At 40.5% G+C, this 22,921-nt stretch overlaps 1 protein-coding gene across 5 annotated transcripts in view; it reads left to right on the top strand.

The window, feature by feature from the left end:
* The window catches only part of DCP1B (decapping mRNA 1B), a 53,243-nt gene extending 31,260 nt beyond the window's left edge, over nucleotides 1-21,983 (top strand). For 3 of the 5 annotated variants that reach the window (XM_032254295.1, XM_032254294.1, XM_032254296.1), the window contains 6 exons: nucleotides 1,176-1,242; nucleotides 3,686-3,821; nucleotides 12,489-12,617; nucleotides 14,726-15,604; nucleotides 18,706-18,954; nucleotides 21,753-21,983. In XM_032254295.1, the coding sequence (XP_032110186.1) occupies nucleotides 1,176-1,242; nucleotides 3,686-3,821; nucleotides 12,489-12,617; nucleotides 14,726-15,604; nucleotides 18,706-18,954; nucleotides 21,753-21,833 (1,541 nt within the window). In that variant the 3' untranslated portion in view covers nucleotides 21,834-21,983. Of the gene's footprint in view, nucleotides 1-1,175; nucleotides 1,243-3,685; nucleotides 3,822-12,488; nucleotides 12,618-14,725; nucleotides 15,605-15,939; nucleotides 16,823-18,705; nucleotides 18,955-21,752 lie in introns of those variants that run through there. The other 2 variants (XM_032254297.1, XM_032254298.1) reach the window with 2 other exon arrangements.
* Nucleotides 21,984-22,921: the final 938 nt, after the last annotated feature.

Below are 22,921 nucleotides of genomic sequence, written 5' to 3'. Positions count from 1 at the left end.
AATGCATTACTTACATGATTAATGCCATCAGATCCTCAACTAGATATTTATAAATGTCTTTTGGAGCTGTTTCAGCCTTTGCTATAAAAATGATATAGATAGGCACATATAAAATATACAACTTATTTGAACATTATTAAATGAATCAATAGCAGCTATATTATGTCAGTTTCTTTCATTACTAAATGATGAAATCATAGTCATATCTAATCTTTGAGCAGTTTTAAATTTTCTGTACAGACATTTTGAAGCCAGAGGTTTATTACATTTTATTTTTTCCCGTGGCCTATCCCTAACTTACAGCTTACAAAAGCCAGTTTTTCAGTTAACATGTTCCTGAGAGAAGGAGAAGGGGAGGGAGGCTTCTAGGCATAATTTGAGTATCAGGCTTCTGAATATTTAAAAATAAAGATGAAATGTTTTTATGAAATGTGCAAATGGAGTGCAGAAACAATGATATCTTGAAGCCAGGAAGTTTAGAAATTCTGATTTCATTTTCAGTTCTGTAGTCATTTGTTTAGGAAGATTTTACCAAATGCCTAATGTGTTCAGGTGCTATATTTTTAAGGAAAACACAGTTTATTCAATATGTGTATCTATGTGTGGGTGTGTGTCTTTGCAGAAAACCACCACAGATTTCTCTGTGGACTTCTATTTTGATGCTGTTTTTTTGTTTTGTTTTGTTTTGTTTTTGAGACAGAGTTTCGCTCTTTTCACCCAGGCTGGAGTGCAATGGCACGATCTTCGCTCACTGCAACCTCCACCTCCCAGGTTCAAGCGATTCTCCTGCTTCTGCATCCTGAGTAGCTGGGATTACCAGTAGCTGCATCCTGAGTAGCTGGGATCCTGGTGTAGATGGGCACCCACCATCACGCCTGGCTAATTCTTTTTTGTATTTTCAGTGGAGATGGGTTTCACCATGATGGCCAGGCTGGTCTTGAATTCCTGACTTAGGTGATCCCAAAGTACTGGGATTACAAATATGAGCCACTGTGCGCCTGGCTCAGTGCTGTATTTTTGAGCTTTAACCCCAATGATTGATTTTATTTATTCAATAATTATTGAATAAATCAATTCAATACATAGATTATCATGTATTTAAGACGGAAAAGGAAATTTTTTTCTATTTTGTAGTTTTGAATATGCCCATAATTTGTTTGATGTGTTTTTTGCAGTGTCCATCTATGGAATTTGGTTTTATGATAAGGAAGAATGCCAAAGAATTGCAGAGCTTATGAAAAAGTAAGTGCTAAAAGGCTAAATATTTTTCAGGACCTGGTGCTTTCATTTGTATTTCTACAAAAGTATGTATGTAACTATACTATAATCTTAACAGAATATATCTCCACAGCAATTATTTTCACAGTGGTTAGGCAAACATTTAATATTAATTAATAAATGAGAAATAGACATAAGAAACAACTTGCCACATTTTTACTAGGTAATATTTATCATCTGGAATGACTCATATTTTCCTGTCTCTGTGAAATATATATGAATTGTTCCAGATGGCAGTTTTCTTTAATATTTTCATTTATAAATTAGCAATTCTTTGCTTTGAAAAGTTATCAACATGCCTGTCAGTAAAAAGAACATTCAGAGCCATCCTAAAAGCCTGCTCAGGATTCTGTAAAATCTTTCATTTCCTTCCTCCCCCAAATGCCTTCCTTTAACTGTTATACATGTTTGTGGGAGCTCAGAATTTCCTCCCATGTCTCAGACACTGAGTACTTAGGATAGTCTTTATTTTCAAACTTCTTAGAAATTGCTGAGTTACTATTAGTTTAGTGATCAGTCAACCATCTCTCTCTTCCTTGTTACTAGTATCTTTCTTTTTTTTTCTTGAGACGGAATCTTGCTTTGTCACCCAGGCTGAAGTGCAATGGCACAACCTTTGCTCACTGCAATCTCTGCCTCCTGGTTTCAAGTGATTCTCCTGCCTCAGCCTCCCGAGTAGCTGGGATTACAGGTGTGCACCACCGTGCCTGGCTAATTTTTTGTATTTTTAGTAGAGAGGGGGTTTCACCATGTTGGCCAGGCTGGTCTCCAACTCCTGACCTTGTAATCCACCTACCTCGGCCTCCCAAAGTACTGGGATTACAGGTGTGAACCACCACGCTCAGCCTAGTCTCTTTCTTTTAATCTCATGGTACCTTGTGATTTGTCCCATTCTGCATTTTGGGAAACTTTAAAATTGCTGTCTGTCTTTCCCACTCTTGGCTTCCCTGATTGCATTGAAAGGGGAGGGCTTGCTCTCTGCTCTGCAATTGGTTGACTGATCAATTCTTGAGCCGAGGGCCTGCTCATGGTGAGGCAGTTATTTCCCTGCCATCAATGGGGATGGGTAAGAGCCTCAGAGTGAGATGAGTTTCTTGCACGTGCTGTGTCACAGCCTGGGACTGGACACAGCCAAGCACATAGGATGGCTGCCACCACATGGGTCTGACACTGCAGCTCTGTCTGCAAAAGAATCAATCCCCACTTTTAAATCCTGGAGCAAGGAAATGACTAGAAAGTGACCTCATGGAAAGGAAAAACAGGGAGCACCTTTTAAGAAATAAGATAGATTCCTGAAAGTCTAGCTAGAGATAGCTAATTTTAGCTAAGTAGCTCAAGGTGCAGATGGTGATTAAGTGTATTCAAACTGTTTACCATTGTAACAGCTAGTTCCTAGAACAGTCATGTTACTGTAACTTGTGCAGCAGATAATAATAGTAAGATTTCATATAGATTAAAAAATACCCTGTAGCTCAGCCAAGAGGCCATGTTAAAGTTGTCAGCGTTCTGCAGTAATTACCCAACAGCTCGGGCAAGAAATTGATTATTTACTAGCAGTAAGCAGCTGATTTGCGTGAATTCAGACCCCCTCCCCAGTTAGAATTAAGTCTCTCAGTAAGTTCAGATCTTTTTTACCATAAAATTCATGGCAATAATAAGAATGTTAGCTGAAAGTCACAGCACATAAGGGGAACGTGTATTTTGCTAGGTGATGGGAGCAATCTGGTCTCTTCTGTATTATTTTTCAGGCAACAGAAGAACTCATTGCTCTAAGTGCTTTTTTAAATGGCCCCTCTTCTCAGGGTTAGAATGGAATCTTTACCATGTTTTGAAACTGCCAGAGAACTACAGGATTTGAGTTGCTAGAATCAACCTTGCTTTGACTTCAAGGCTGTATGTAAAGTGGGGGGTACTTTCCTCATTATTTCAGAACTTTAAATTGGGTTTCCTTAGCAGCTAATGAGAGCGTCCTTCTGAATGTACTATGTGAGGAGTTGGCAGACTTTTCTGAAAGGGATCAGAGAGTGAGTATTTTAGACTTTGCAGTCCATAGGATTTCTGTTCCAACTATAGAATTCCGCCTTTGTAATGCGAAAGCAGCCATAAACAATACGTAAACAGATGAGCATGGCTGTGTTGAGCACGGCTGTGTTTGTGACCTTCTTTACAAAAACAGGTGGTGGGCTGGAATTGCCTTGCAGGTTTGCTGACTCCTACCCTAGATTCACCTACGTAGTCAGTGAATTCAGGACCTCAACTCTCATTTTTCTCCTTTAAATTCCTAAGCAGCCTTATTTCTAATATGGTTGTAACAGGATGAAGACGACTAGGTGAGAACTGGGGTGGCTTTAAACACTGTTTGTATTGAATTGGTTTTTCTTGTGTGGATGTTCCCCCGTTTTTCTAGCCTAACTCAGTATGAACAGTTGAAAGCCCATCAGGGAACTGGAGCGGGAATCTCCCCAATGATCCTCAATTCAGGAGAGGGCAAAGAAGTAGATATTTTACGAATGCTCATCAAGGCCAAAGATGAATACACAAAGGTGAGTATTTGCCCTTCCTTGTGATGCATACACCCTTCAGTTCCGCAGTGGGAATATTCTTGTTTAGAAAGAGTAGGTGCTGTGGGTCCTGTGCCTTCCACCAAACAAAATTATATTACAAATAAAAAATCTTTATTTGCTTTTAGTAAGCTAAAGAAAATGGTTTGCCTTTAAGTGGATTAAAAAATAGCCTGAGAAATCAATAGCCTTCATATATACAAATAGAAGACTTACTGTAAGACCCCAATTTACAGTAGCAACAAATGAATATAAAATTCTTTGCAATAAAATTCACAAGAAATGGGTAAAACCTATATAAAGAAAATGTTTAAAAACTCCTGAAGGGCATGAAAAAAGATTTGAACAAACGGAAATATGTGCCCTGTTGTTGGATAAAAAGATTGAACATAAAGCTCTTAATTCTCCTTAAATCTGTACGTTTAAGGTGATCACTAAATAAATACCACTGGTTTGTTTTCCCCTCCCCCTCCGCTTCCCACTTCTCCCTTACTCTCTAATCCAGACAAGTTGACTGTAAGGATCATGAGAAGAAATATGCAAGAAAGAATAGCTGGGAAAATCCTGGCAAAGAAGAGTGATATTAGCAGGAGCTGGAGGTGGGGGAGATGAGAGGGTGATGGAGCAAGCTCTCCCTGATTTTAAAACACTGAAGCTTAAACATTTCAAACAGTATCATGTCATTGGTATTGATACCTAACAGCCCAATAGACCAATGGGACAGATTTAAGATTCTAAATCTAGGATTAAACCCAGTTGTGTAGGAAATCTAGGATATGATAAAGATGATGATCTCAAGTCAGCTATTTGAGTGAATTCTTAAATAAATGGTATTGGGGCAACTGGTAGCCATTTGGAAAAATACAAAATTGAGTCTGTACCTCATGCCATACACCAGGATAAATTCCAAATGTATTAGAAATTTAAATGTAAAAATATAATGATTCAGGTACCAGAAGAAAATTTGTATGGATTTCTTTATAATCTAGGAAAAGAGAAATCTTTCAGTTATGCCTTAAAACCCAAAAGCAATTCATTAAACTACATAAAAATAAAAATGTTTTATAAGGCTTAAATATAATGTAAGCAAATAGAAAGATACAAAAACAACTGCCCAAAAAATGTTTATACCAGAATAACAGGAAGTTATTTTATGAAGAGCTCCTAAAAATTGAGAAGTACAAAATTGACACTAGAAAAATGGGCAAAAATAATTTTTTTTTAAATTATAGAATTTGAAAACTAGCTGAAATAAATGTATGTAATTGAATATTATATTATGACATAATTAGTTAGTAAAAAATTAGAGTGACTTCAAAACCTGGTGCTTGAACTGAACACTCTTAGTGCGTTATATTTTAAGGATAAAAAGAACGGCAAGAAATTATAAACTTAATTCGTTGGTTTTATTGTTTGTAGTAATGTTTCCATTTTAATTTTTCTACTATTGTGGATATAATAAATAAGTTATATAAACATAGTTGGAACCAAAACCTTAGTGTAAGGGGAAAAAAATCAAATCCAATAAAGTTAAAACTGTATAAGATTAAGTAGAAATATCAGAATTAGATCATGTTTTGTTTCATAGGTATAGAAACAAAAAATAGAGTTTCTAACTCTTGCCCTGAAAGGACATAGACATAAAAGTGACTAACTCAGTAGCAATAAGCATCTATATCGCCCAGATTGTTATTTCTAAATAATACTTCTTTCTAAAAGGTATCAGGACTCTTTAAAGAAATTTCTGATTCCAGGTCTGGAATGGTAAAACCAGCAGGGTCATGTGAAAGGGCACAGTGATCAGCTTCAAGGATACTGACCAGATCATCATATTCTAACATCAACAGGAATGACTACAATGGATTAAAACACACTGAATGTATAAAAATTTACGAGTTCATGGTAATGAGAAAGAGAGCAGGCAAACCAAACATACAAAACAAAACAAAATAATTATTAGTTATCCTTTGAAGGTGCTAAGGCACCAACTCCTTCCTCTGAAAATTGGTAATTACTATAATGGGAATGAATTAAGCTTTTATCCTGCCTGTCCTAAAGGGACTAGATCTCAGAGTAATCAAACAGCCGTGGTCAATGAGGGAGAGCTCTTCTCTACCAAAGAACTCCAGCTAGTACATATGGAGCGAATAATAGAACTTAAAGACACTCTGCTTAAAATAATTGACTCAGGCAGTGATCATCAGTAATATTGATGTTATGGGAAAGGTTGATAGAAACTTGACAGTGGAAGATTCAGGCTGCCTCCACCTGAACCCCAGTGATTATCATTAAAAGTTAAATAACCAGACATTCTGGCTTCCCAATGTGATAAGATGTCGAATGGACAGCACCATCTTGAAATATTCTTGCCCAAAGAGTTGATCCTGAATCTCATTAAGCCTTGAGCTCTAACTTTTTAGTTTACAGAAAGTGAAAGTGGGTGGGGAGTGAGGGGAGAACTGGTAGAAAAACAAATTAAATGATGCCAAGAGGAAGAAATCAGAAAAACCCTGAATGAAATGGCACATATGGGCAGTTGGACAAGTTTCTTCAACATGCCTTCGCCTTGATTATGAGCTTCTTGAGTAAAAAGAACATCCTTTATTCACCTTTATATCCCTTGTTGTCTTCAAAGTACTTAGCACATGATGAGTGCTAAATAACGACTGTTGAATGAAGGACGGAATATTAATGTGAATGAGCCACAGTTTAATTATCCTCCTAGTGTGTGGCCTGAACAGAGATGCCTTAATCTCAGCTTCAGACAGTAACAGCTATTTCTATGTTCGTTTTGTGTTTTTTTTTTTAATTCTTCAAAAGTCATTAAAATGTATTATGATGACTTGGCAACTAGTTGAATAATTATTTAATTTATTAATTATACTACATTATGCACACTGAAGATTAATCTTTAAAAGGTAACATTTCTGCCCTCTGGGAACTTAATGTTCTGTGAAGACAGCATAACAATGGTAAATAAATAATAAGTACAAATATTTAACAAAATTATTTTCTTTTCTTTCCCTCCCTCCTCTCAACACACACATACTTTGTGTTGTTTGTGTTTTTTATCTTCTATATGTTACAATGTTTTGACATCTTAAAAACCTTTCTGGCTGGAGAGACTGCCCCTCCTAGGACCAGACAGTTTTCAGAGCTAGCAAAGGGCTTGGCCAGGAACACGTCTTTAATAGGCACACTAACCAATCCTGAGCCATACGTATCTCCTCTGTCTGGCCTGTACAATATTTCTCTGCCTTAATCATCCCAGGGCTAGGTACCCAGCAACTAGGAACCACTCATACAGTTTAGAGCCTGCTGGAGTTATTCAAACTGGATAATCTTAACCTGTTTACCATGCCCTACCTTGCCTTTTTTGAGGAAATCCAGTAAAGGCTCTAGCCTATGCCTTCCCCTTGCTGCTGAGCCCTGAGGCTTCCACATGTGGCCCTGGGCAGCGTGGCGTGCCTCTTGTCTTCAGGACCTGTGAATATAATAAACTTTGTTTTCCTGAGACTCTCCTGTGTCTCCTCTGTGGCCTCACCTGAGTGACCATCACATAAAAGAACAACACATACATACTCTCTGTCTCTCAGAAACACTCATACATGGTTCTGGAGATTTAATTTAGGCCATCACTTTATATTATACCTATATCTTGGAATATTTTCCCCTTATTTTATTTACCCTTCAGAATTTACATATCCTTTAAGCCTCAGTAAAAATGATACTTTTTACGTGGAGTTTTCCCAGATCCCTTCAGTCAAATTAATTATTCTTCCCAGTGAACTCAGTCTATTACTGTTTAAAACTTATTTTGTTCTTCCTCATTTATTACATTAAGTCAACTTATCTCAGTACACTGTAAACACTGTAAACGTTGAAGTTAAAACAATGTTCTGTTCATCTTTATGCCCTCACAGATTTGTTATAATGTTGACATGAAATACAGATACTTAATTTGTGTATAGACTGTGTTTTTCAATATATTTAAAAATCAAGGCCAGGCACGGTGGCTCAAGCCTGTAATCCCAGCACTTTGGGAGGCCGAGGCGGGTGGATCACGAGGTCAACAGATCGAGACCATCCTGGTCAACATGGTGAAACCCCGTCTCTACTAAAAATACAAAAAATTAGCTGGGCATGGTGGCGCGTGCCTGTAATCCCAGCGACTCAGGAGGCTGAGGCAGGAGAATTGCCTGAACCCAGGAGGCGGAGGTTGCGGTGAGCCGAGATCGCGCCATTGCACTCCAGCCTGGGTAACAAGAGCGAAACTCCATCTCAAAAAAAAAAAAAAAAAAAAAATCAAATATATGCTGTTATATGTGTAATGTCAATTGCTCCAACTGTGAAATAAATAATAGAAGAAATTATTTCTTCTTCCCTTAACAGCCAGATGATGTGATACAATGTTCCAGGACACCTGCATGATCAAGCTACTTTCCTAGTTGACATTTTTCTTGGTTTGTCATTGCCCAGTACAGGAACCCTTGGAGTCTTCAAGCTTTCCCTAAGATGGCCTCAGATTATTCTTCTAGCCCTACTACCCTCTACAAATGTTTGAAACTCCTGCCAAACAGAGTACCAATTTTGCTTCCTGAGAGTGCCTTTTCTCATACTGTTTTCTCCTCTTCTTCACCCATCAAAATATGATCAATCTTTCAGGGCCTGCTTCAAATGTTCTTTTTCCATCACCTTATTTCTGACCTGCCTAAGGAGGTGTGCATGCTCCCTGCTAGCTTCCAGAGCCTTAGGTTTGGAAGGAGCATTGCATCGCTTTCTTACATTCGTGCTGTCTGCACTCACACACACGTTTCAGAAAAAGTGGAGATCCTGAGTAGGGTGGTTCTGAGTAGATGAAGGGGGTTGAAATGGAAAGGTGATGAGAGAGAAAGAAAACAGAAGTTTTCTTCTGAGAGCTCTTTGGGAGGCGAGTCTCCATTGCTGAAAGTGTTCAAGAAGAGATTGAACGGTTACATATTGGTGATATGATAAAACAGTTTGGCTTGTGTTGGATAAGTATTAAACTAAAAGACTTCTGATATGAGTTTCAATGCTAGACCTATTTTTTTTGCAGTTTTTTTAAAGAAAAATTAATATTGAATATATTTATAGTATACAACATGATGTGTTGATATACATGTACATTATAGGATACCTAAATCAAACTAGTTAACATATGTATTACCTCCCATATTTATCATTTTTGTGTGGCAAAACAGTTAAAATCTACTCTTTAGCAACTTTCAGTATACAATATATATCGTTAGTAATTACAGTGGTCATGATACACAATAAATCTCCTGAAGTTATTCCTCCTGTCTGACTGAAATTTTGTATCCTTTGACCAACACCTCCGTAATTCTCCTACCCCCAAGCTCTGGCAACTACCAGTATACTCGGCCTCGAAGGATTCAACTTCTCTGGATTTTATGTATGAGTGAAATCATGCAGTATTTGCCTTTCCGTGCCTGGCTTATTTCACTTAATATAATGTCCTCCAGGTTCATTCATGTTGTTGCAAATGACAAAATTTCATTCTTTTTTAAGGCTGAATAGTACTCCATTGTGTATATGCACCACGTTTTCTTTATCCATTCATTCATTGATGGACACTTAGGTTTATTCCATATCTTGGCTCTTGTAATGTTGCAATGAACACAGGAATGCAGCTATCTCTTCAACATACCGATTTCATTTTCCTTGGATATGTACCCAGAAATGGGATTCTTCAATCACATGGTAGTTCTATTTCTAATTTTTTGAGGAGCCAACATACTGTTTTCCATAATAGCTGTACTGATTAATATTCCCACCAACAGTATACAAGGATTCCCTTTTCTTTACATCCTTGCCAACACTTATGTTTTGCCTTTTTTATGGTAGACATTCTACCAGGTTTGAGGTGATATCTCACTGTGGTTTTAATTTGCATTTCCCTGATGATTAGTGATGTCCAGCATTTTTTATATACCTGTTGGCCATGTGTATGTCTTCTTTTGAAAAATGTCAATTCAGGCCCTTTGTCTGTTTTTTGATTGGAACATTTGTTTTCTTACTGTTTGAGTTCTTTATATATTTTGGACATTAACTTCTTATCATATGTAAGGTGTGCAGGTATTTTCCTCCACTCCATAGGTCATCTCTTCACGCTGTGGTTTCCTTTGCTGTGGAACAGCCTTTTGGTTGATGTGATCTCAGTTGTCTATTTTGCTTTTGTTGCCTGTCTTTAGGGTCACATAACAAAAAAAAATCATTGCCCAGACCATTATCAGAGAGCTTTTCTCCTATGTTTTCTTCCAGTAGGTTTACAGTTTCAGGTCTTATGTCTAAGGCTCTCTAGAATTCTTAAATTTGCAAATATCCAAAGAAGTAAAAGTAGGACAAATGTTGAGTTACCCGTATATATGATATTGGTAAAGTGAAGTCTATCTAGTTTACAGGAAGTTGATAACATAATTTGAAAACCTTATTTCGGCCAAAATTTCATGCATTCTCTTTTGAGAAGTAACTTTCTGTGAATCTGCTGTAAAGTAGCAAAGATGTTAATTGGCGTTTCATCTCTTTTTATCTCCTCCCTATTCAATTCTAGTTGAGATGCAAGTGAACAATAAAATAACCAAATTTCAGTAAGAGCAAGAGCCAGGACCAGAAATGTTCTACAGGCTGCATAGTTAGGCTTGGAGTATTCAGAAGTGGATGATTTGTGTTTTGTGGCTTAAGACAAGAATTAGTGGCTCTTTTCTGGGTATAGCTATGAGTTATTTATGAAATTATAGAAATTTTTTTTGTTAAATGATAAAATTCAAAAGAATATAAAAAATAAAATCAATAATTCTATAACCTAAAGATAGAAACTTTTTATACTTTTACTGTATTTTGTTTCAGACATCTCTCTTGATATAAATACATATGTTCATGTATGTATGTGTTTGTGTGTGATTAAAATTGGATTATATGACATACTTTTTGAGGTTTTATTGTATTTTAGCCTCAGCATCCAACAGAGGAAGTTTTTGAGATTTTAAAGAAATGCCTCAGGTTTTCTGTGAAGAATCCATTACATACTTTTTCAAAAACTGTTTCTTCCCCCAGGGTTTTAAAAATATTTGGGTCGGGAAAGCACAGAAAATTAAACAACTGGAAAATGAGCTACAAAGCACTGAGGTGGATGATTAATTCTGAGCACTCTGATAAGAGGGAGCAATTGTTACATAAAAGCAAGGCTTTGTAGGTAGACAGTCATAGTGACACAGAAAACAGCTTCTGGAGATACATTTTGACTATGAAAAGCTATTAGGGTTATGCATATCAAGAGACAAAGCAGCCTCTTAGCCCATAAGAAAATGGGCATAGGGAAGCTGGGAAAAATCTGCTTTTCTTTGCCAGAAATTCAGTGTTTCTGAACATAGAAATAGACAATTGTGTAAGGGATTATACCTAAGCCTGTATGCTTATCTTGTCTTGGTTATCCATGTCTTGGGAAAGCCAGGCCAATTGGTTCATGCAGCCATTCCATCATTCACCTAAGAAGAATTGGAGATAACACTTTATGACTTATAAAGTGATTGCACATCCCACATAGTACTTGTGCCAAATATACGAATTATTGATAGAATGCCTGGAAGAAAAGATTTAATCTTTTGTATGGTTAACCTTACATACAGTGCACACAGTGGTCATAGATGCCACACCCCCAGATCGCTGCATTAGAAAACACACCCTGATAACTGTAAAGCACATTGGGAATGTTGGGTTCCCAAGGGACAAGATTGTGTTTACATTTCATTTCACGTCAGGTACAGTGTGGAATGTTTTGGGGCCTGAGGCCTTGAGTGTACAGTGGAAACTAATGATGCTTCAGAGAGTCCCATAGTACAAAAGGCAGCATTTTACATTGTTTTATTTAGTGTTTTGGCAAACTAGACACCAATATCATTGCTGTGCTCTTTTGTTATGAATCTGACTGTGTTAGCAATTGCATCGTTGGTTAATGTATGATAATGAGTCAGTGTTTGAAATGATGAGATTTGTCGCTTTTCTCTTTCTCTGCAAAGTTCTAATTTGTAGTAAGTGGCTCAGAACACTCAGATTTGAATTATTCTGTTTATGCAAGAAGACATTTATTAAATAAAGATGATGTTAGTAATTTTTAAATCAGTGATTTGCATCAGCTTTTTCATTTCTATAGACCATAAAAGGTTGAGTTACTTTGATGAATGTACTCAGCTACTCTCCAATTTTAAGTCAACTGCTTAAATTGTCATGTTATTTAAGAAAGAGTTTCTATAATTGTTTATTATTGAAAAGCATTAGCCTGCATGTATTTAAATGTATAGTCAATATATTAAGCATGGATATATATACAGCCTTTCAATTAAACAGGTGTCTAAGAACCCCTTGGTCCTGCGGCTGGTGTTAGTAGTAATATTTAGAGCACTGAATTGTCCAACTAAAAAAATTAAATTAGAACTTGATTTATACTCAAACATAGCTGTTAGAGAAATTTAAGGGATCTTCCTTTGTGCATGAAAATCTATCCAAAACAGGCATCTACCAATTAGATAAGAAGTAAAAAGGTAGTCATTTTAAAAGACTAAAGCTTTTTGAAGCCAAAAATGAGGTGGTTGTTGTTTTTTTCTATTTCAGTGTAAAACCTGTTCTGAGCCAAAAAAGATAACCAGTTCATCTGCCATCTATGACAACCCCAATCTCATCAAACCAATTCCAGTGAAACCCAGTGAAAACCAGCTACCGCATATACCTCAGCCCAGCCAGGTACAGAGTCCTCTGCTTGTCATATTCAGTGTGTCTCTAGAATTCTTAAAGAACTTTGACCCAGAATATAATCAGAGGAGGGCCTGGTGTTGCTGAAGAATGCTTTCAGGTAAACCCAAGAAAGAGAAATTTCAAAATATAGATTTTTTTCATTATTAATCATTTACTCTTCCTAGAAGAGGGTTAAAATTTTTACTTTTGTAATATAGCACATACTGTGCTAATCTCTTGTGAACTTGAACTCCTTAAGAGATGATGTATTTTTTAAAAAACAACAAGCCAGCACAGTGCTCAAGCCTGTAATCCCAGCACTTTGGGAGGCTAAGGCAAGAGGATCACTTGAGGCCAGAAGTTTGAGAGCAGCCTGGGCAACATGTAAGATCCCATCTCTACAAGAAAATTAGCCAGGCATGATGGCATGTATCTATAGTCCTAGCTACTCTGGAGGCTGAGACAGGAGGATCACTTGAGCTCAGGAATTTGAGGCTGCAGTGAGCTGTGATGCACCACTGCACCCCATCCTGGGCAAGAAAGCAAGACCTTGTCTCAAAAAACAAAAATCAGAAAACACCCTAGTAAACTAATAACATTGTCAGAGATCACAGAAACATTACCCATTGGGTCCGTATTCTTCTGGGACAGGTGGTTTCCCGAGGCCACCTGAGAGAACAACAACCAAGGCAACAAAACTGAGTTTAACACGTCTGAGCACCTCCTCTGTGCCAGATGCAATGCCCGCACTATAGACTGGGGTAGCTGCTGCAGAGACCTCAGAGTCCAGAGGAGTGATAGAAAATTCCTCTTCAGACAGGATGACCTGTTACTGAATTTGCAATCTAAATTAAAAACATTACAGCAGCTTTTGTATTAGTGTATGTATACATATTTCAGAATAGTATAGCCATGACAAAAATTGTCAATCTGTAGGTGCCATTAATGATTATAAATATAATATTGCTGTATCATTTTGTCATGGCTATGACTAGTTAGAAAGATTTTCTTAAAGGAATTAGTTTAAATCAATTTTGAAAATGAACATGGAGCCAAAAGACACAAAGACTAGTAATGAAAATCTTATATTGAATTTTTTAAAAAAGTAAGTCTTTTCTAATTTTTTAGCTTTCTTTTTATTGCTTGTTTTCCATCAAAAGTTTTTATTATATTTTAATAGAGCGACCTGAATATAAAATAATTTTAAAATGAAGCTCATGTTTTCTTTTTGAGATAGGGTTTTATTCCTGTTGCCGGGCGGGAGTGCAGTGGCACCGTCTTGGCTCACTGCAACCTCTGCATCCTGGACTCAAGTGATCCTCCCACCTCAGCCTTCCAAGTAGCTGGGACTACAGGCTTGTGCTGCTATGTTGGCAATTTTTGTATTTTTTGTAGAGATGGGGTTTTGCCATGTTGCCCAGCCTGGTCTTGAACTCCTTAGCTCAAACAGTCTGCCCACCTTGGCCTCCCAAAGTGCAGGAATTACAGGCATGAGCCACTGTGCCTTGTGTTTTGTTAGTGCAACTATGCAGAAAACAACAGAAAGAGGTAGAGAGCAGGAAGGAAGTAGCTTTGTAAGTGTCTGAGCCAAGGTAGATTTTATGTATCCAAGGACTCTTCAAACCCTACCGTTATATATTTGAAAGGATCAAGTTATATTAAAAGTCTTCCGTTTCTTTCCAGCCCTAGATTTCTATAATTCTGTGAAAAGCTACTAGAAATTCAGAAATTCTCATATTCCTTCTCATATTACTCTGCAGGCTTAGATGGGCTTCCTATTGAAGAGATTGTGTATGTTTTTAGTGCATATAATTTCCTACCAAGGTGGTTTCCAATCTGTGAAACCCCAGGCCCTCGAAGATCCTATACCTGATTTTTCAGTCAACAGATACTAAAATATAACAACTGTCTTGGGAGTGCAAGGGGAGCAGGCTATGAAAAATTTTGACATTAAAAAAGGAGTCTCATTTTTAAAGTTGATTATATGATTTTCATTCCCTCTAATCGATCCTTTGTAAATAGAGTAAGTCATCAGTTAGGTAAGTTAGGTTTCATAGCACTCCCTCAAATAACCAAATTGTTTGCAGACTCATCTCAGATATCTTTATTTTTTACAGACCTTAGACCCTGAACCCCAGCACTTATCCTTGACAGCTCTGTTTGGGAAGCAGGACAAAGCTGCATGTCAGGAGACTGTAGAGCCTCCACAGACCCTCCACTACCACCACCAGCTGCAGCAACAGCAGCCGCAAGAGAAGCTTCCAATTAGGCAGGGGGCTGTTCGCTCCCTGTCCTATGAGGAACCCAAAAGACACTCGCCCCCCGTTGAGAAGCAGCTCTGTCCGGCGATTCAGAAACTCATGGTCAGGAACACAGACCTCCACCCATTGTCAGAGCTGCCTGAAAACCGGCCCTGTGAAAATGGCAGTTCCCATTCTGCAGGAGAAGTTTTTAGAGGACCTGTCCAGCCAGGGTCTCCTCACAACACTGGGACTTCTTGTGGTATACAAAATGCTTCCAGAACTCAGAACCTGTTAGAGAAACTTCACAGTACCCCACTGGGGGCTGGAAACAAGTGTGACCCTAGTACACCAACACCTGCCAGCTCAGCCGCGCCGAACCGCAGCAGAGCTCCCACTTCTGTCACCCCTGTGGCTCCAGGAAAGGGTCTGGCTCAGCTACCACAGGCCTATTTCAATGGCTGCCTTCCACCTCAGACAGTAGGACATCAGGCTCATGGAAGAGAACAGTCCACACTCCCAAGACAAACACTCCCCCTCTCTGGTAATCAGAGTGGCAGTTCCGGAGTGATCTCCCCTCAAGAGTTGCTGAAGAAGCTTCAGATTGTGCAGCAGGAGCAGCAGCTGCATGCCTCTAACCGGCCAGCCTTGGCCGCTAGGTTTCCTGTGCTCACTCAGAGCTCTAGAACAGGAAAACCCTTGGAATCCTGGCTCAGCAAGACATCCAGCACAGAACAGCAGACTCCTCTTTTTCAGGTAAATATGTACCAGGGGCAAAATAAAACAGCCTGGCAGCATAGAAAGACTTTGTCTCTACAAAAACAAAAAACAAAGTTAGCCAGGCTTGGTGTCTCACACTTACAGCCTCAGCTACTTGGGAGGCTGAGGTGGGAGGATCCCTTGAGCTCAAGAGGCAGAGGTTACAGTGAGCCATGATCGTGCCACTGTACCCCAGCCTGGGTGACAGAATAAGACCCTGTCCGTTAAGAAAAAAAAAAGAGACGAAAAGGTATTACTATAGTGCAGTGAAATTTAGAGTTCACTTCTGTGCTGTAAGGACCATGTATCATGTACATTTCTGTTTGGAGCAGGGTGCCAGAAGCCACATCTGTGCATCTTGATTGCCCGAACTTTCTACCTGAAAGGAGAATCTTCACTTTGGCTAACAATGTGATAACCTCCCCCTGCCTTTTTGAGAGCGTTTACTTGTAGAGTTAAATTGTCATAATGTTAGGAGGTCTGAAGACCAACATAGACATGGGAAAAAAGCCTCATCTTTGACTGTAGGAACATAGTATGGTCTGCTTTGAAATCAGTCTAGAATACTGAGCATCTGACCTCCTCTGGTGTTTCAGTCTACAGTAAATTATTGCTTATTCACTTATTTAGTAAATATTTTTGAACACTTACTACATGTCAGGCATTGTCTACATGTGGGTACAAAATGATGAAGAAAACAGACTCCTTACCTCTACCCACAGCCCATGCTCTAGGTTCTTGAAATAAACAGAAAGCAGCATATTTCCTCCTTAAAGGCGCAGCCTATTTTTATCTTTCTCAGCATCATCAGTATAGCCTAATGAAGATCAGGAGAGATATGCATGCCACCCACCTCTACCCCCCACACAAACTGCCAGAGAGGGAAAATAGGACCATTTTTAGAAGTATCCTGTCCTTTAGGGAAGATGCTTCTCCATGTCTATCACTGACTTGGGACAGTGAGGAAACCACAAGCTTGATCGTCTGCCTGTGGGTAACATCTGGAGATCTGACACTGAATTGTTTTCCCTTTGGATTGGAACACATGTATTGAAAGTACATTGGGTTTAAAAATTGGAAGGTTCTCCCTGTGTATCACATACATAATCGCTGGCCTTTCATCATGTTTTGTTATGTACCTTTTTTTTTTTTTTTTTTTTTTGAGACACGGTTTCACTCTTGTTGCCCGGGCTGGAATGCAATGGTGCGATCTCAGCTGACTGCAACCTCCGCCTCCCAGGTTCAAGCGATTCTCCTGCCTCACTCTTTCGAGTAGTAGAGATTACAGGCACCTGCCACCACATCCAGCTAATTTTTTGTATTTTTTTTTAGTAAAGACGGGGTTTCACCATGTTAGCCAAGCTGGTCTTGAACTCCTGACCTCAGGTGATCCATCCACCTTGGCCTCCCAAAGTGCTGGGATTACAGTTGTGAGCCACTGTGCCCGGTCTATTATGTAACTTATAACAGTTTTTCAAAAATCTATCACTTTTGGCCAGGCACAGTGGCTCATGCCTGTAATCCCAGCACTTTAGGGGGTTAAGATGGGAGGATCGCTTGAACCCAGGAGCTTCAGACCAGCCTGGGCAACATAGTGAGACCTTGTCTCTATAAAATTTTTTTGTTTTTGATTAGCCGGGTTTGGTGGCGTGCCACCATGGTCCCAGCTACTTGGGAGGCAGGAGGGGGAAGATCGCTTGAGCCCAGGAGGTTGAGACTTTACTGAGCCATGTTCACACCACTGTACTCCAGCCTGGACAACAGAGTGAGACCCTGTCTCAAAACAAAACATTCCATTTTTTGAAAAGAAAGATCTTGGGCATGTACCAAAAGTCTTTGTGAGCCCCTGAGTCAAAGTGTTCTCCTTTATTATTTATTAACATCCCTAATCTGAGTACTGGCTGCTATAGAAACAATATTCATAACTCCTGCTCCCCCTCATTTCAGTGTTATTGTCCCTCTTTTAAAAACGTCTGCTTTTTTTCTCTTTGATGATTTAGAATTAGAAGCAGGGAATGAATATAGTCTGACTTACATTTCTAATGTACAACTCCTTTGACTTTTCAGTACTCACAAATATCAAGAGCCGAGTGAGGAAGGCGTGCATTTCAGCAGCCCACGCTGTGCACAGAATGCTTGACTCCTCCTCCGGGGAGCATCGCTGCTCAGCACCGCTCCTCGAAATGTCACGTAGGGACAAGTTAAAAGAAACAGCCTGCCTTCCTCTAGGCCAACTTCTGCTCAAAGAGGTGCTAAGGGAGTGATTATAGAATTACAGCAACTTCTAGCTTGCTGGCCTCTGTGCCTCCCTCTCAGGAGCTCTTCTGGGGAGTTAGGAGGCTGATAAATAACATTCTTTTTTTTCCCTGAGTTAGAAGCAAATGATAGCTGTAGGAGTCAGTCAGCTAAGGATCAAAATGTCACTTGCATAACTGAAAGGGCTGTTAGAAAACTTGGTTTCAGGTCTGTTTGCCAAGGGAGTTAGAATCACCAGACAGACAAGGCCATGGCAGGGCTGAGCAACAGGCGGCACGTCTGCTGCAGAAGCTAAAGATGCGGGCTCTGCAGGCAGGCAGATCCTGTCAGGGAAGAACCCAGAAAGGGTGGAGCCACACATCACTCTCCCTCCCAAAGAGAAGTGCGTGAGGCTGCAGGAGGGGCAGGGAGTTGCTGTCATAGCACCTTCTGTGCTCCAGGGTCAGGAGGGGAAATGGGTAGGCCCCTATCAAGTAAGGGTTGCAGCTCACATAGGTTGTGAGACCTTTAAGTCAGAGTCATGACAGGTCCGAGGAAAAGGCCAGTAGTCCTAAATGCAGATTGCCAAATACTGGCAGTCAGCCTGAAAAATAAACTGTCACTCAGAGGCCAGGCTTCATATGCAGTGGGAACAGCAGTCACCACAGCACACCATACCAGAGCTGCTCAGTGATGCCAGAGGAAGGTGCACGGAGAGTGGAACAAGAATCAGTTACGCGTAGACTATTCTCAGCTAGGGAAGCTGTGCACAGGGAATGCTTAGATCACCCGCATCCACTGCTGCAAGCTGTCATGCCGTGAGCTGCTCCTGACCCCACCCTGTGTGTATTTGCTGTGAGCAGGTCATCTCACCTCAGCGCATCCCTGCTACAGCAGCTCCTTCTCTGCTCATGTCCCCCATGGTGTTCACACAATCCACCTCCGTCCCACCAAAAGAAAGGGAGAGCGGCCTCTTGCCTGTGGGAGGCCAGGAGCTGCCTGCTGCCGCCACCAGCCTCCTCCTGCCCATGCAGAGCCCAGAGCCCTCCTTGATCACCAGCAGCCCACTCACCAAGCTCCAGCTCCAGGAAGCACTGCTGTACCTCATCCAGGTAAGCGGGCACGTCGTCTCCCTTTGCACCTGACCACACCTGTTGGCTTCCTGGCTGTGACTTTGATATAAAGACTTGGCCATGGCCTGCTTAGCTTCCCTGAGAGTAACAGGTGTGTGTAACAACTCATCCTGACCCCAGTGGCTCTGTGCTCATTTAGCTCGGTGTTATTTAGAATACCAAGTGTGGCTTTGGGTGTCTCAGCTCTTTAAGGATTTTGTCTTGACAGCTGTCTTTGACAGCTGTCACCTGTCAGAAGAGAAGGAAGCATACGCTGGTGGTTAAGCAGTCTCTGAGAAGACCCTGGGTGCTGCCGGGGGCCCGGACAGAAAACTCACCATTGGGAAGTAGAGGTGGGAGCAGTCCTGGGCAAGGGCCATCTGCCGAGTGGGGAACAGGTCACTGAGCGAGTGGAAAACAGGGAGGGAAGCAAGTAATGGCCGTGGCTGCTGCAGGTGCGTTTTACAAGTCATTTTGAAATCTGCTCATTAGGATGGGATGGAACGACAGGACTCCTTGTGAGCCGCTTGTCTCACTTGTCTATGAAATTGTGAAATAATAGTGAGCACAGTAACAGCTAACACCCCATAGAGCTGGTGCCAGGCCCTGTTTTAAGTGCCACACACATATTAACTTATTCACTCCTCACACAACAACCCTGTTATTTTTCCTATTCTACAGAAAAGGAAAGTGAGGCTAAGCAACTGGTGAGGCAAGCAGCTCGTTCATAACACAGCGGGGATGCTCCATGCTGCCATGTGGCTCAGCTGCCCATCTGTGCTGCATGTGAGCTCCTGCTACCGTGCAGGCCCCTAGCCTGGCCCCTGAGTGCCACTTCCCATGTGCTGTCCCATGGGCCATGCTATCCACATGAATGTTACCAGGGACCAGCCTCAGGAGAACATTCAGCACAGGTGCCCCAGCAAAGCACACCCAAAATATAAATGGTAGGCCTTGAAAAGTGGAATATAGGTGTCTTTTTGGTAGATAGTTGTTAAGAAAATTTCTGCGGCACTTTGCTTAAGCATCAGGTGGCCTTTAGAGAGCAGGCTAGCCCTTCTGCGGTTGTCTTGTCCTACTCAAAAAGACATTGGTCTCTATTAGTAAAACATTTTTTAAAAGCCTACAAGTTGGCCAGGCGAAGTGGCTCCTCACACCTGTACTCCCAGCACTTCGGGAAGCCAAGGTGGGAGCATTGCTTGAGGCCAGGAACTCAAGATCAGCCTGAGCAACATAGTGAGACTACAAAGAAGGAAACCGTTTGAGAGAGAATGAAAGGAATGGGCTAGAAAACAGCAGAAGTGTAGTAACGATCAGATATAAAGAAGGTCAGCAGCAAATAACTGAGCCTTACTAATTAATAAATAAATGTCAGGATAAAAAATATTTGCCACCTTTTAAAGCTATTCCTGGTAAGCTCATGAGGAATTAGAAAGGACGTCTATGAACTTCTTTACTTTGAGCAAATTTCTTCAGTTTGAATTTAAAAGATCCATATGTTTTTCTGGCTCATTCCATTCAGATCACATTGTCTTGAGACTCTGTTAGTCCAGAGTAGTTGCTGAACACGGCTGGTTAGAAATTACATTCCCCCTCGCTCCATGTCGGAATGCATTTTACTTCTTCCTGTGTACTAGACCTCATCTTCCCAGTCACTCAAAATGGTCTGTTTTTAGTCTCTGCCTCTTGTTAGGATGCAGCCTCATGCATAGGAACTTTGTGACTACTTTGTAGGAAAAAAAGGGATAACATCACTCTCTTCATTGCATGAAAATAATGCTAACTCTGTGTGGGGTGCCAAGAGGGAATGAAGGGGGAATGTGAAGTGTGGGTGAATTACTAACGCTGCAAAGAATTTGAGTGGGAAGGAGAAGCCTCTAGAATTAAAAAATGAAGAAACCCACTGATTAGACCATGATTCCCACTCTTGGCCAGGCAAAAGAGCCCAGAGACTACCAGTCTTATTCCTGCCCACTTGCCAAGGCCAGAAATTTTCCATAACTTATGGAAAGACTTACATGGACTTTGATGAAGTACTGATGAAGCATATTGGAAGTAAAATCCTAAGTAATGCCCAAAACAAAGTAAACACATTGTAGGTGACGTGGAGAGCCTTTAAAAACCACGGTGGCTCATGCCTGTAATCCCAACACCTGGGGAGGCCAGGAGTTCGAGACCACCCTGAGCAACATATTGAGACCCTGCCTCAACAAAAAACTGACAAAGAAAAGCCAGGTATGATGGCACACACCTTGTAGCCCTAGCTACTTGGGAGGCTGAGGTGGGAGGACTCCAGGAGGTTGAGGCTGCAGTGAGCTATGATGGTGATACTGCACTTTAGCTTGGTTGATGGAGTGAGACCCGGTCTCAAAAACAAAACAAAACAAAAAAACACACCACAGCAATCTCTTAACCAAACTTTGAGACCACTGACTTGGATCATGTCCTCCTAACTCCTCTGTCTGCTGAGGTCCCTTGTCTTTTCATGCAGCAGACCCAGGCTGTTCTTGAGTAAACCTTGCTCCATGCTGCCATGTGGCTCGGCTGCCCACCTGTGCTGTATGTAATGAGCTCTTGCTACTGTGCATACTGACCGTCGAAAACCAGCAGCTCTGTCCGGCCTTGCCTCAACCCCACATAACATTCACACGTGCAATTAAAAACCACCAGCTGTTAGATCAGACAGGGAGAGATGAGCCTCTCAGTGTCCAAATGCTGGTTCAGCTCTAAGACAGAGGAAGCCTTTTGTGTCTGCCAACCAAGTTGCATTCTCTTGGGTCTTTCTATTTGTTTTCCAGAACGACGACAACTTCTTAAATATAATCTATGAAGCCTATCTCTTCAGCATGACTCAAGCAGCCATGAAAAAGACTATGTGAGAGCAAGTCCTTTTAAAACTGATTTTCAAGGTCCTTCTAGAACTCCGGCACAAGGTTCTTTCACGTCAAGTTTTGTTTCCTTCAATGTTTCTGCCTTTTATTTTAAAAAAGTATGTATAATATGAAGTAAAATGTTTCAGACTTTTTTTTCTAGTCAGGTGGAGTTTTTTAATTAAGTTCTGGGATACATGTGCAGAATGTGCAGGTTTATTACATAGGTATACACATGCCATGGTGGTTTGCTGCACCTATCAACCCGCCATCTACATTAGGTATTTCTCCTAACGCTATCCTTCCCCTAGTCTCCTACCCCCAACAGGCCCTGGTGTGTGATGTTCCCCTCCCTGTGTCCATGTGTTTTCCTTGTTCAACTCCCACTTGTGAATGAGAGCATGTGGTGTTTGGTTTTCTGTTCCTGTGTTACTTTGCTGAGAATGATGGTTTCTGGCTTCACCCATGTCCCTGCAAAGGACATGAACTCATCCTTTTTTGTGGCTGCATAGTATTCCGTGGTGTATATGTGCTACATTTTTTTATCTGCTCTATCATTGATGGGCATTTAGGTTGGTTCCAAGTCTTTGCCATTGTGAATAGTGCTGCAATAAACATACATGTGCATGTGTCTTTATAGTAGAATGATTTATAATCCTTTGGGTAAATACTCAGTAATGGAATTGCTGGATTAAATGGTATTTCTAGTTCTAGATCCTTGAGGAATCGCCACACTGTCTTCCACAATGGTTGAACTAATTTACACTCCCACCAACAGTGTAAAAGTGTTCCTATTTCTCCACATCCTCTTCAGCATCTGTTGTTTCCTGACTTTTTAATGATCACCATTCTAACTGGTGTGAGTTGGTATCTCAATGTGGTTTTGATTTGTATTTCTCTAATGACCAGTGATGATGAGCTTTTCTTCATATGTTTGTTGGCCACATAAATGTCTTCTTTTGAGAAGTGTCTGTTGATATCCTTCACCCACTTTTTGATGGAGTTGTTTTCTTCTTGTAAATTTGTTTAAGTTCCTTGCAGATTCTGGATATTATCCCTTTGTCAGATGGATATTGCAAAACATTTCTCCTACTGTG

This window comes from Sapajus apella, unplaced genomic scaffold, assembly GCF_009761245.1.
Source record: "Sapajus apella isolate SASKATOON/1434 unplaced genomic scaffold, GSC_monkey_1.0 scaffold86, whole genome shotgun sequence".
Taxonomy (NCBI): domain Eukaryota; kingdom Metazoa; phylum Chordata; class Mammalia; order Primates; family Cebidae; genus Sapajus; species Sapajus apella.
The sequence above is the reverse complement of the archived record's forward strand: the minus strand, read 5'-3'. Positions and strand labels throughout refer to the sequence as shown.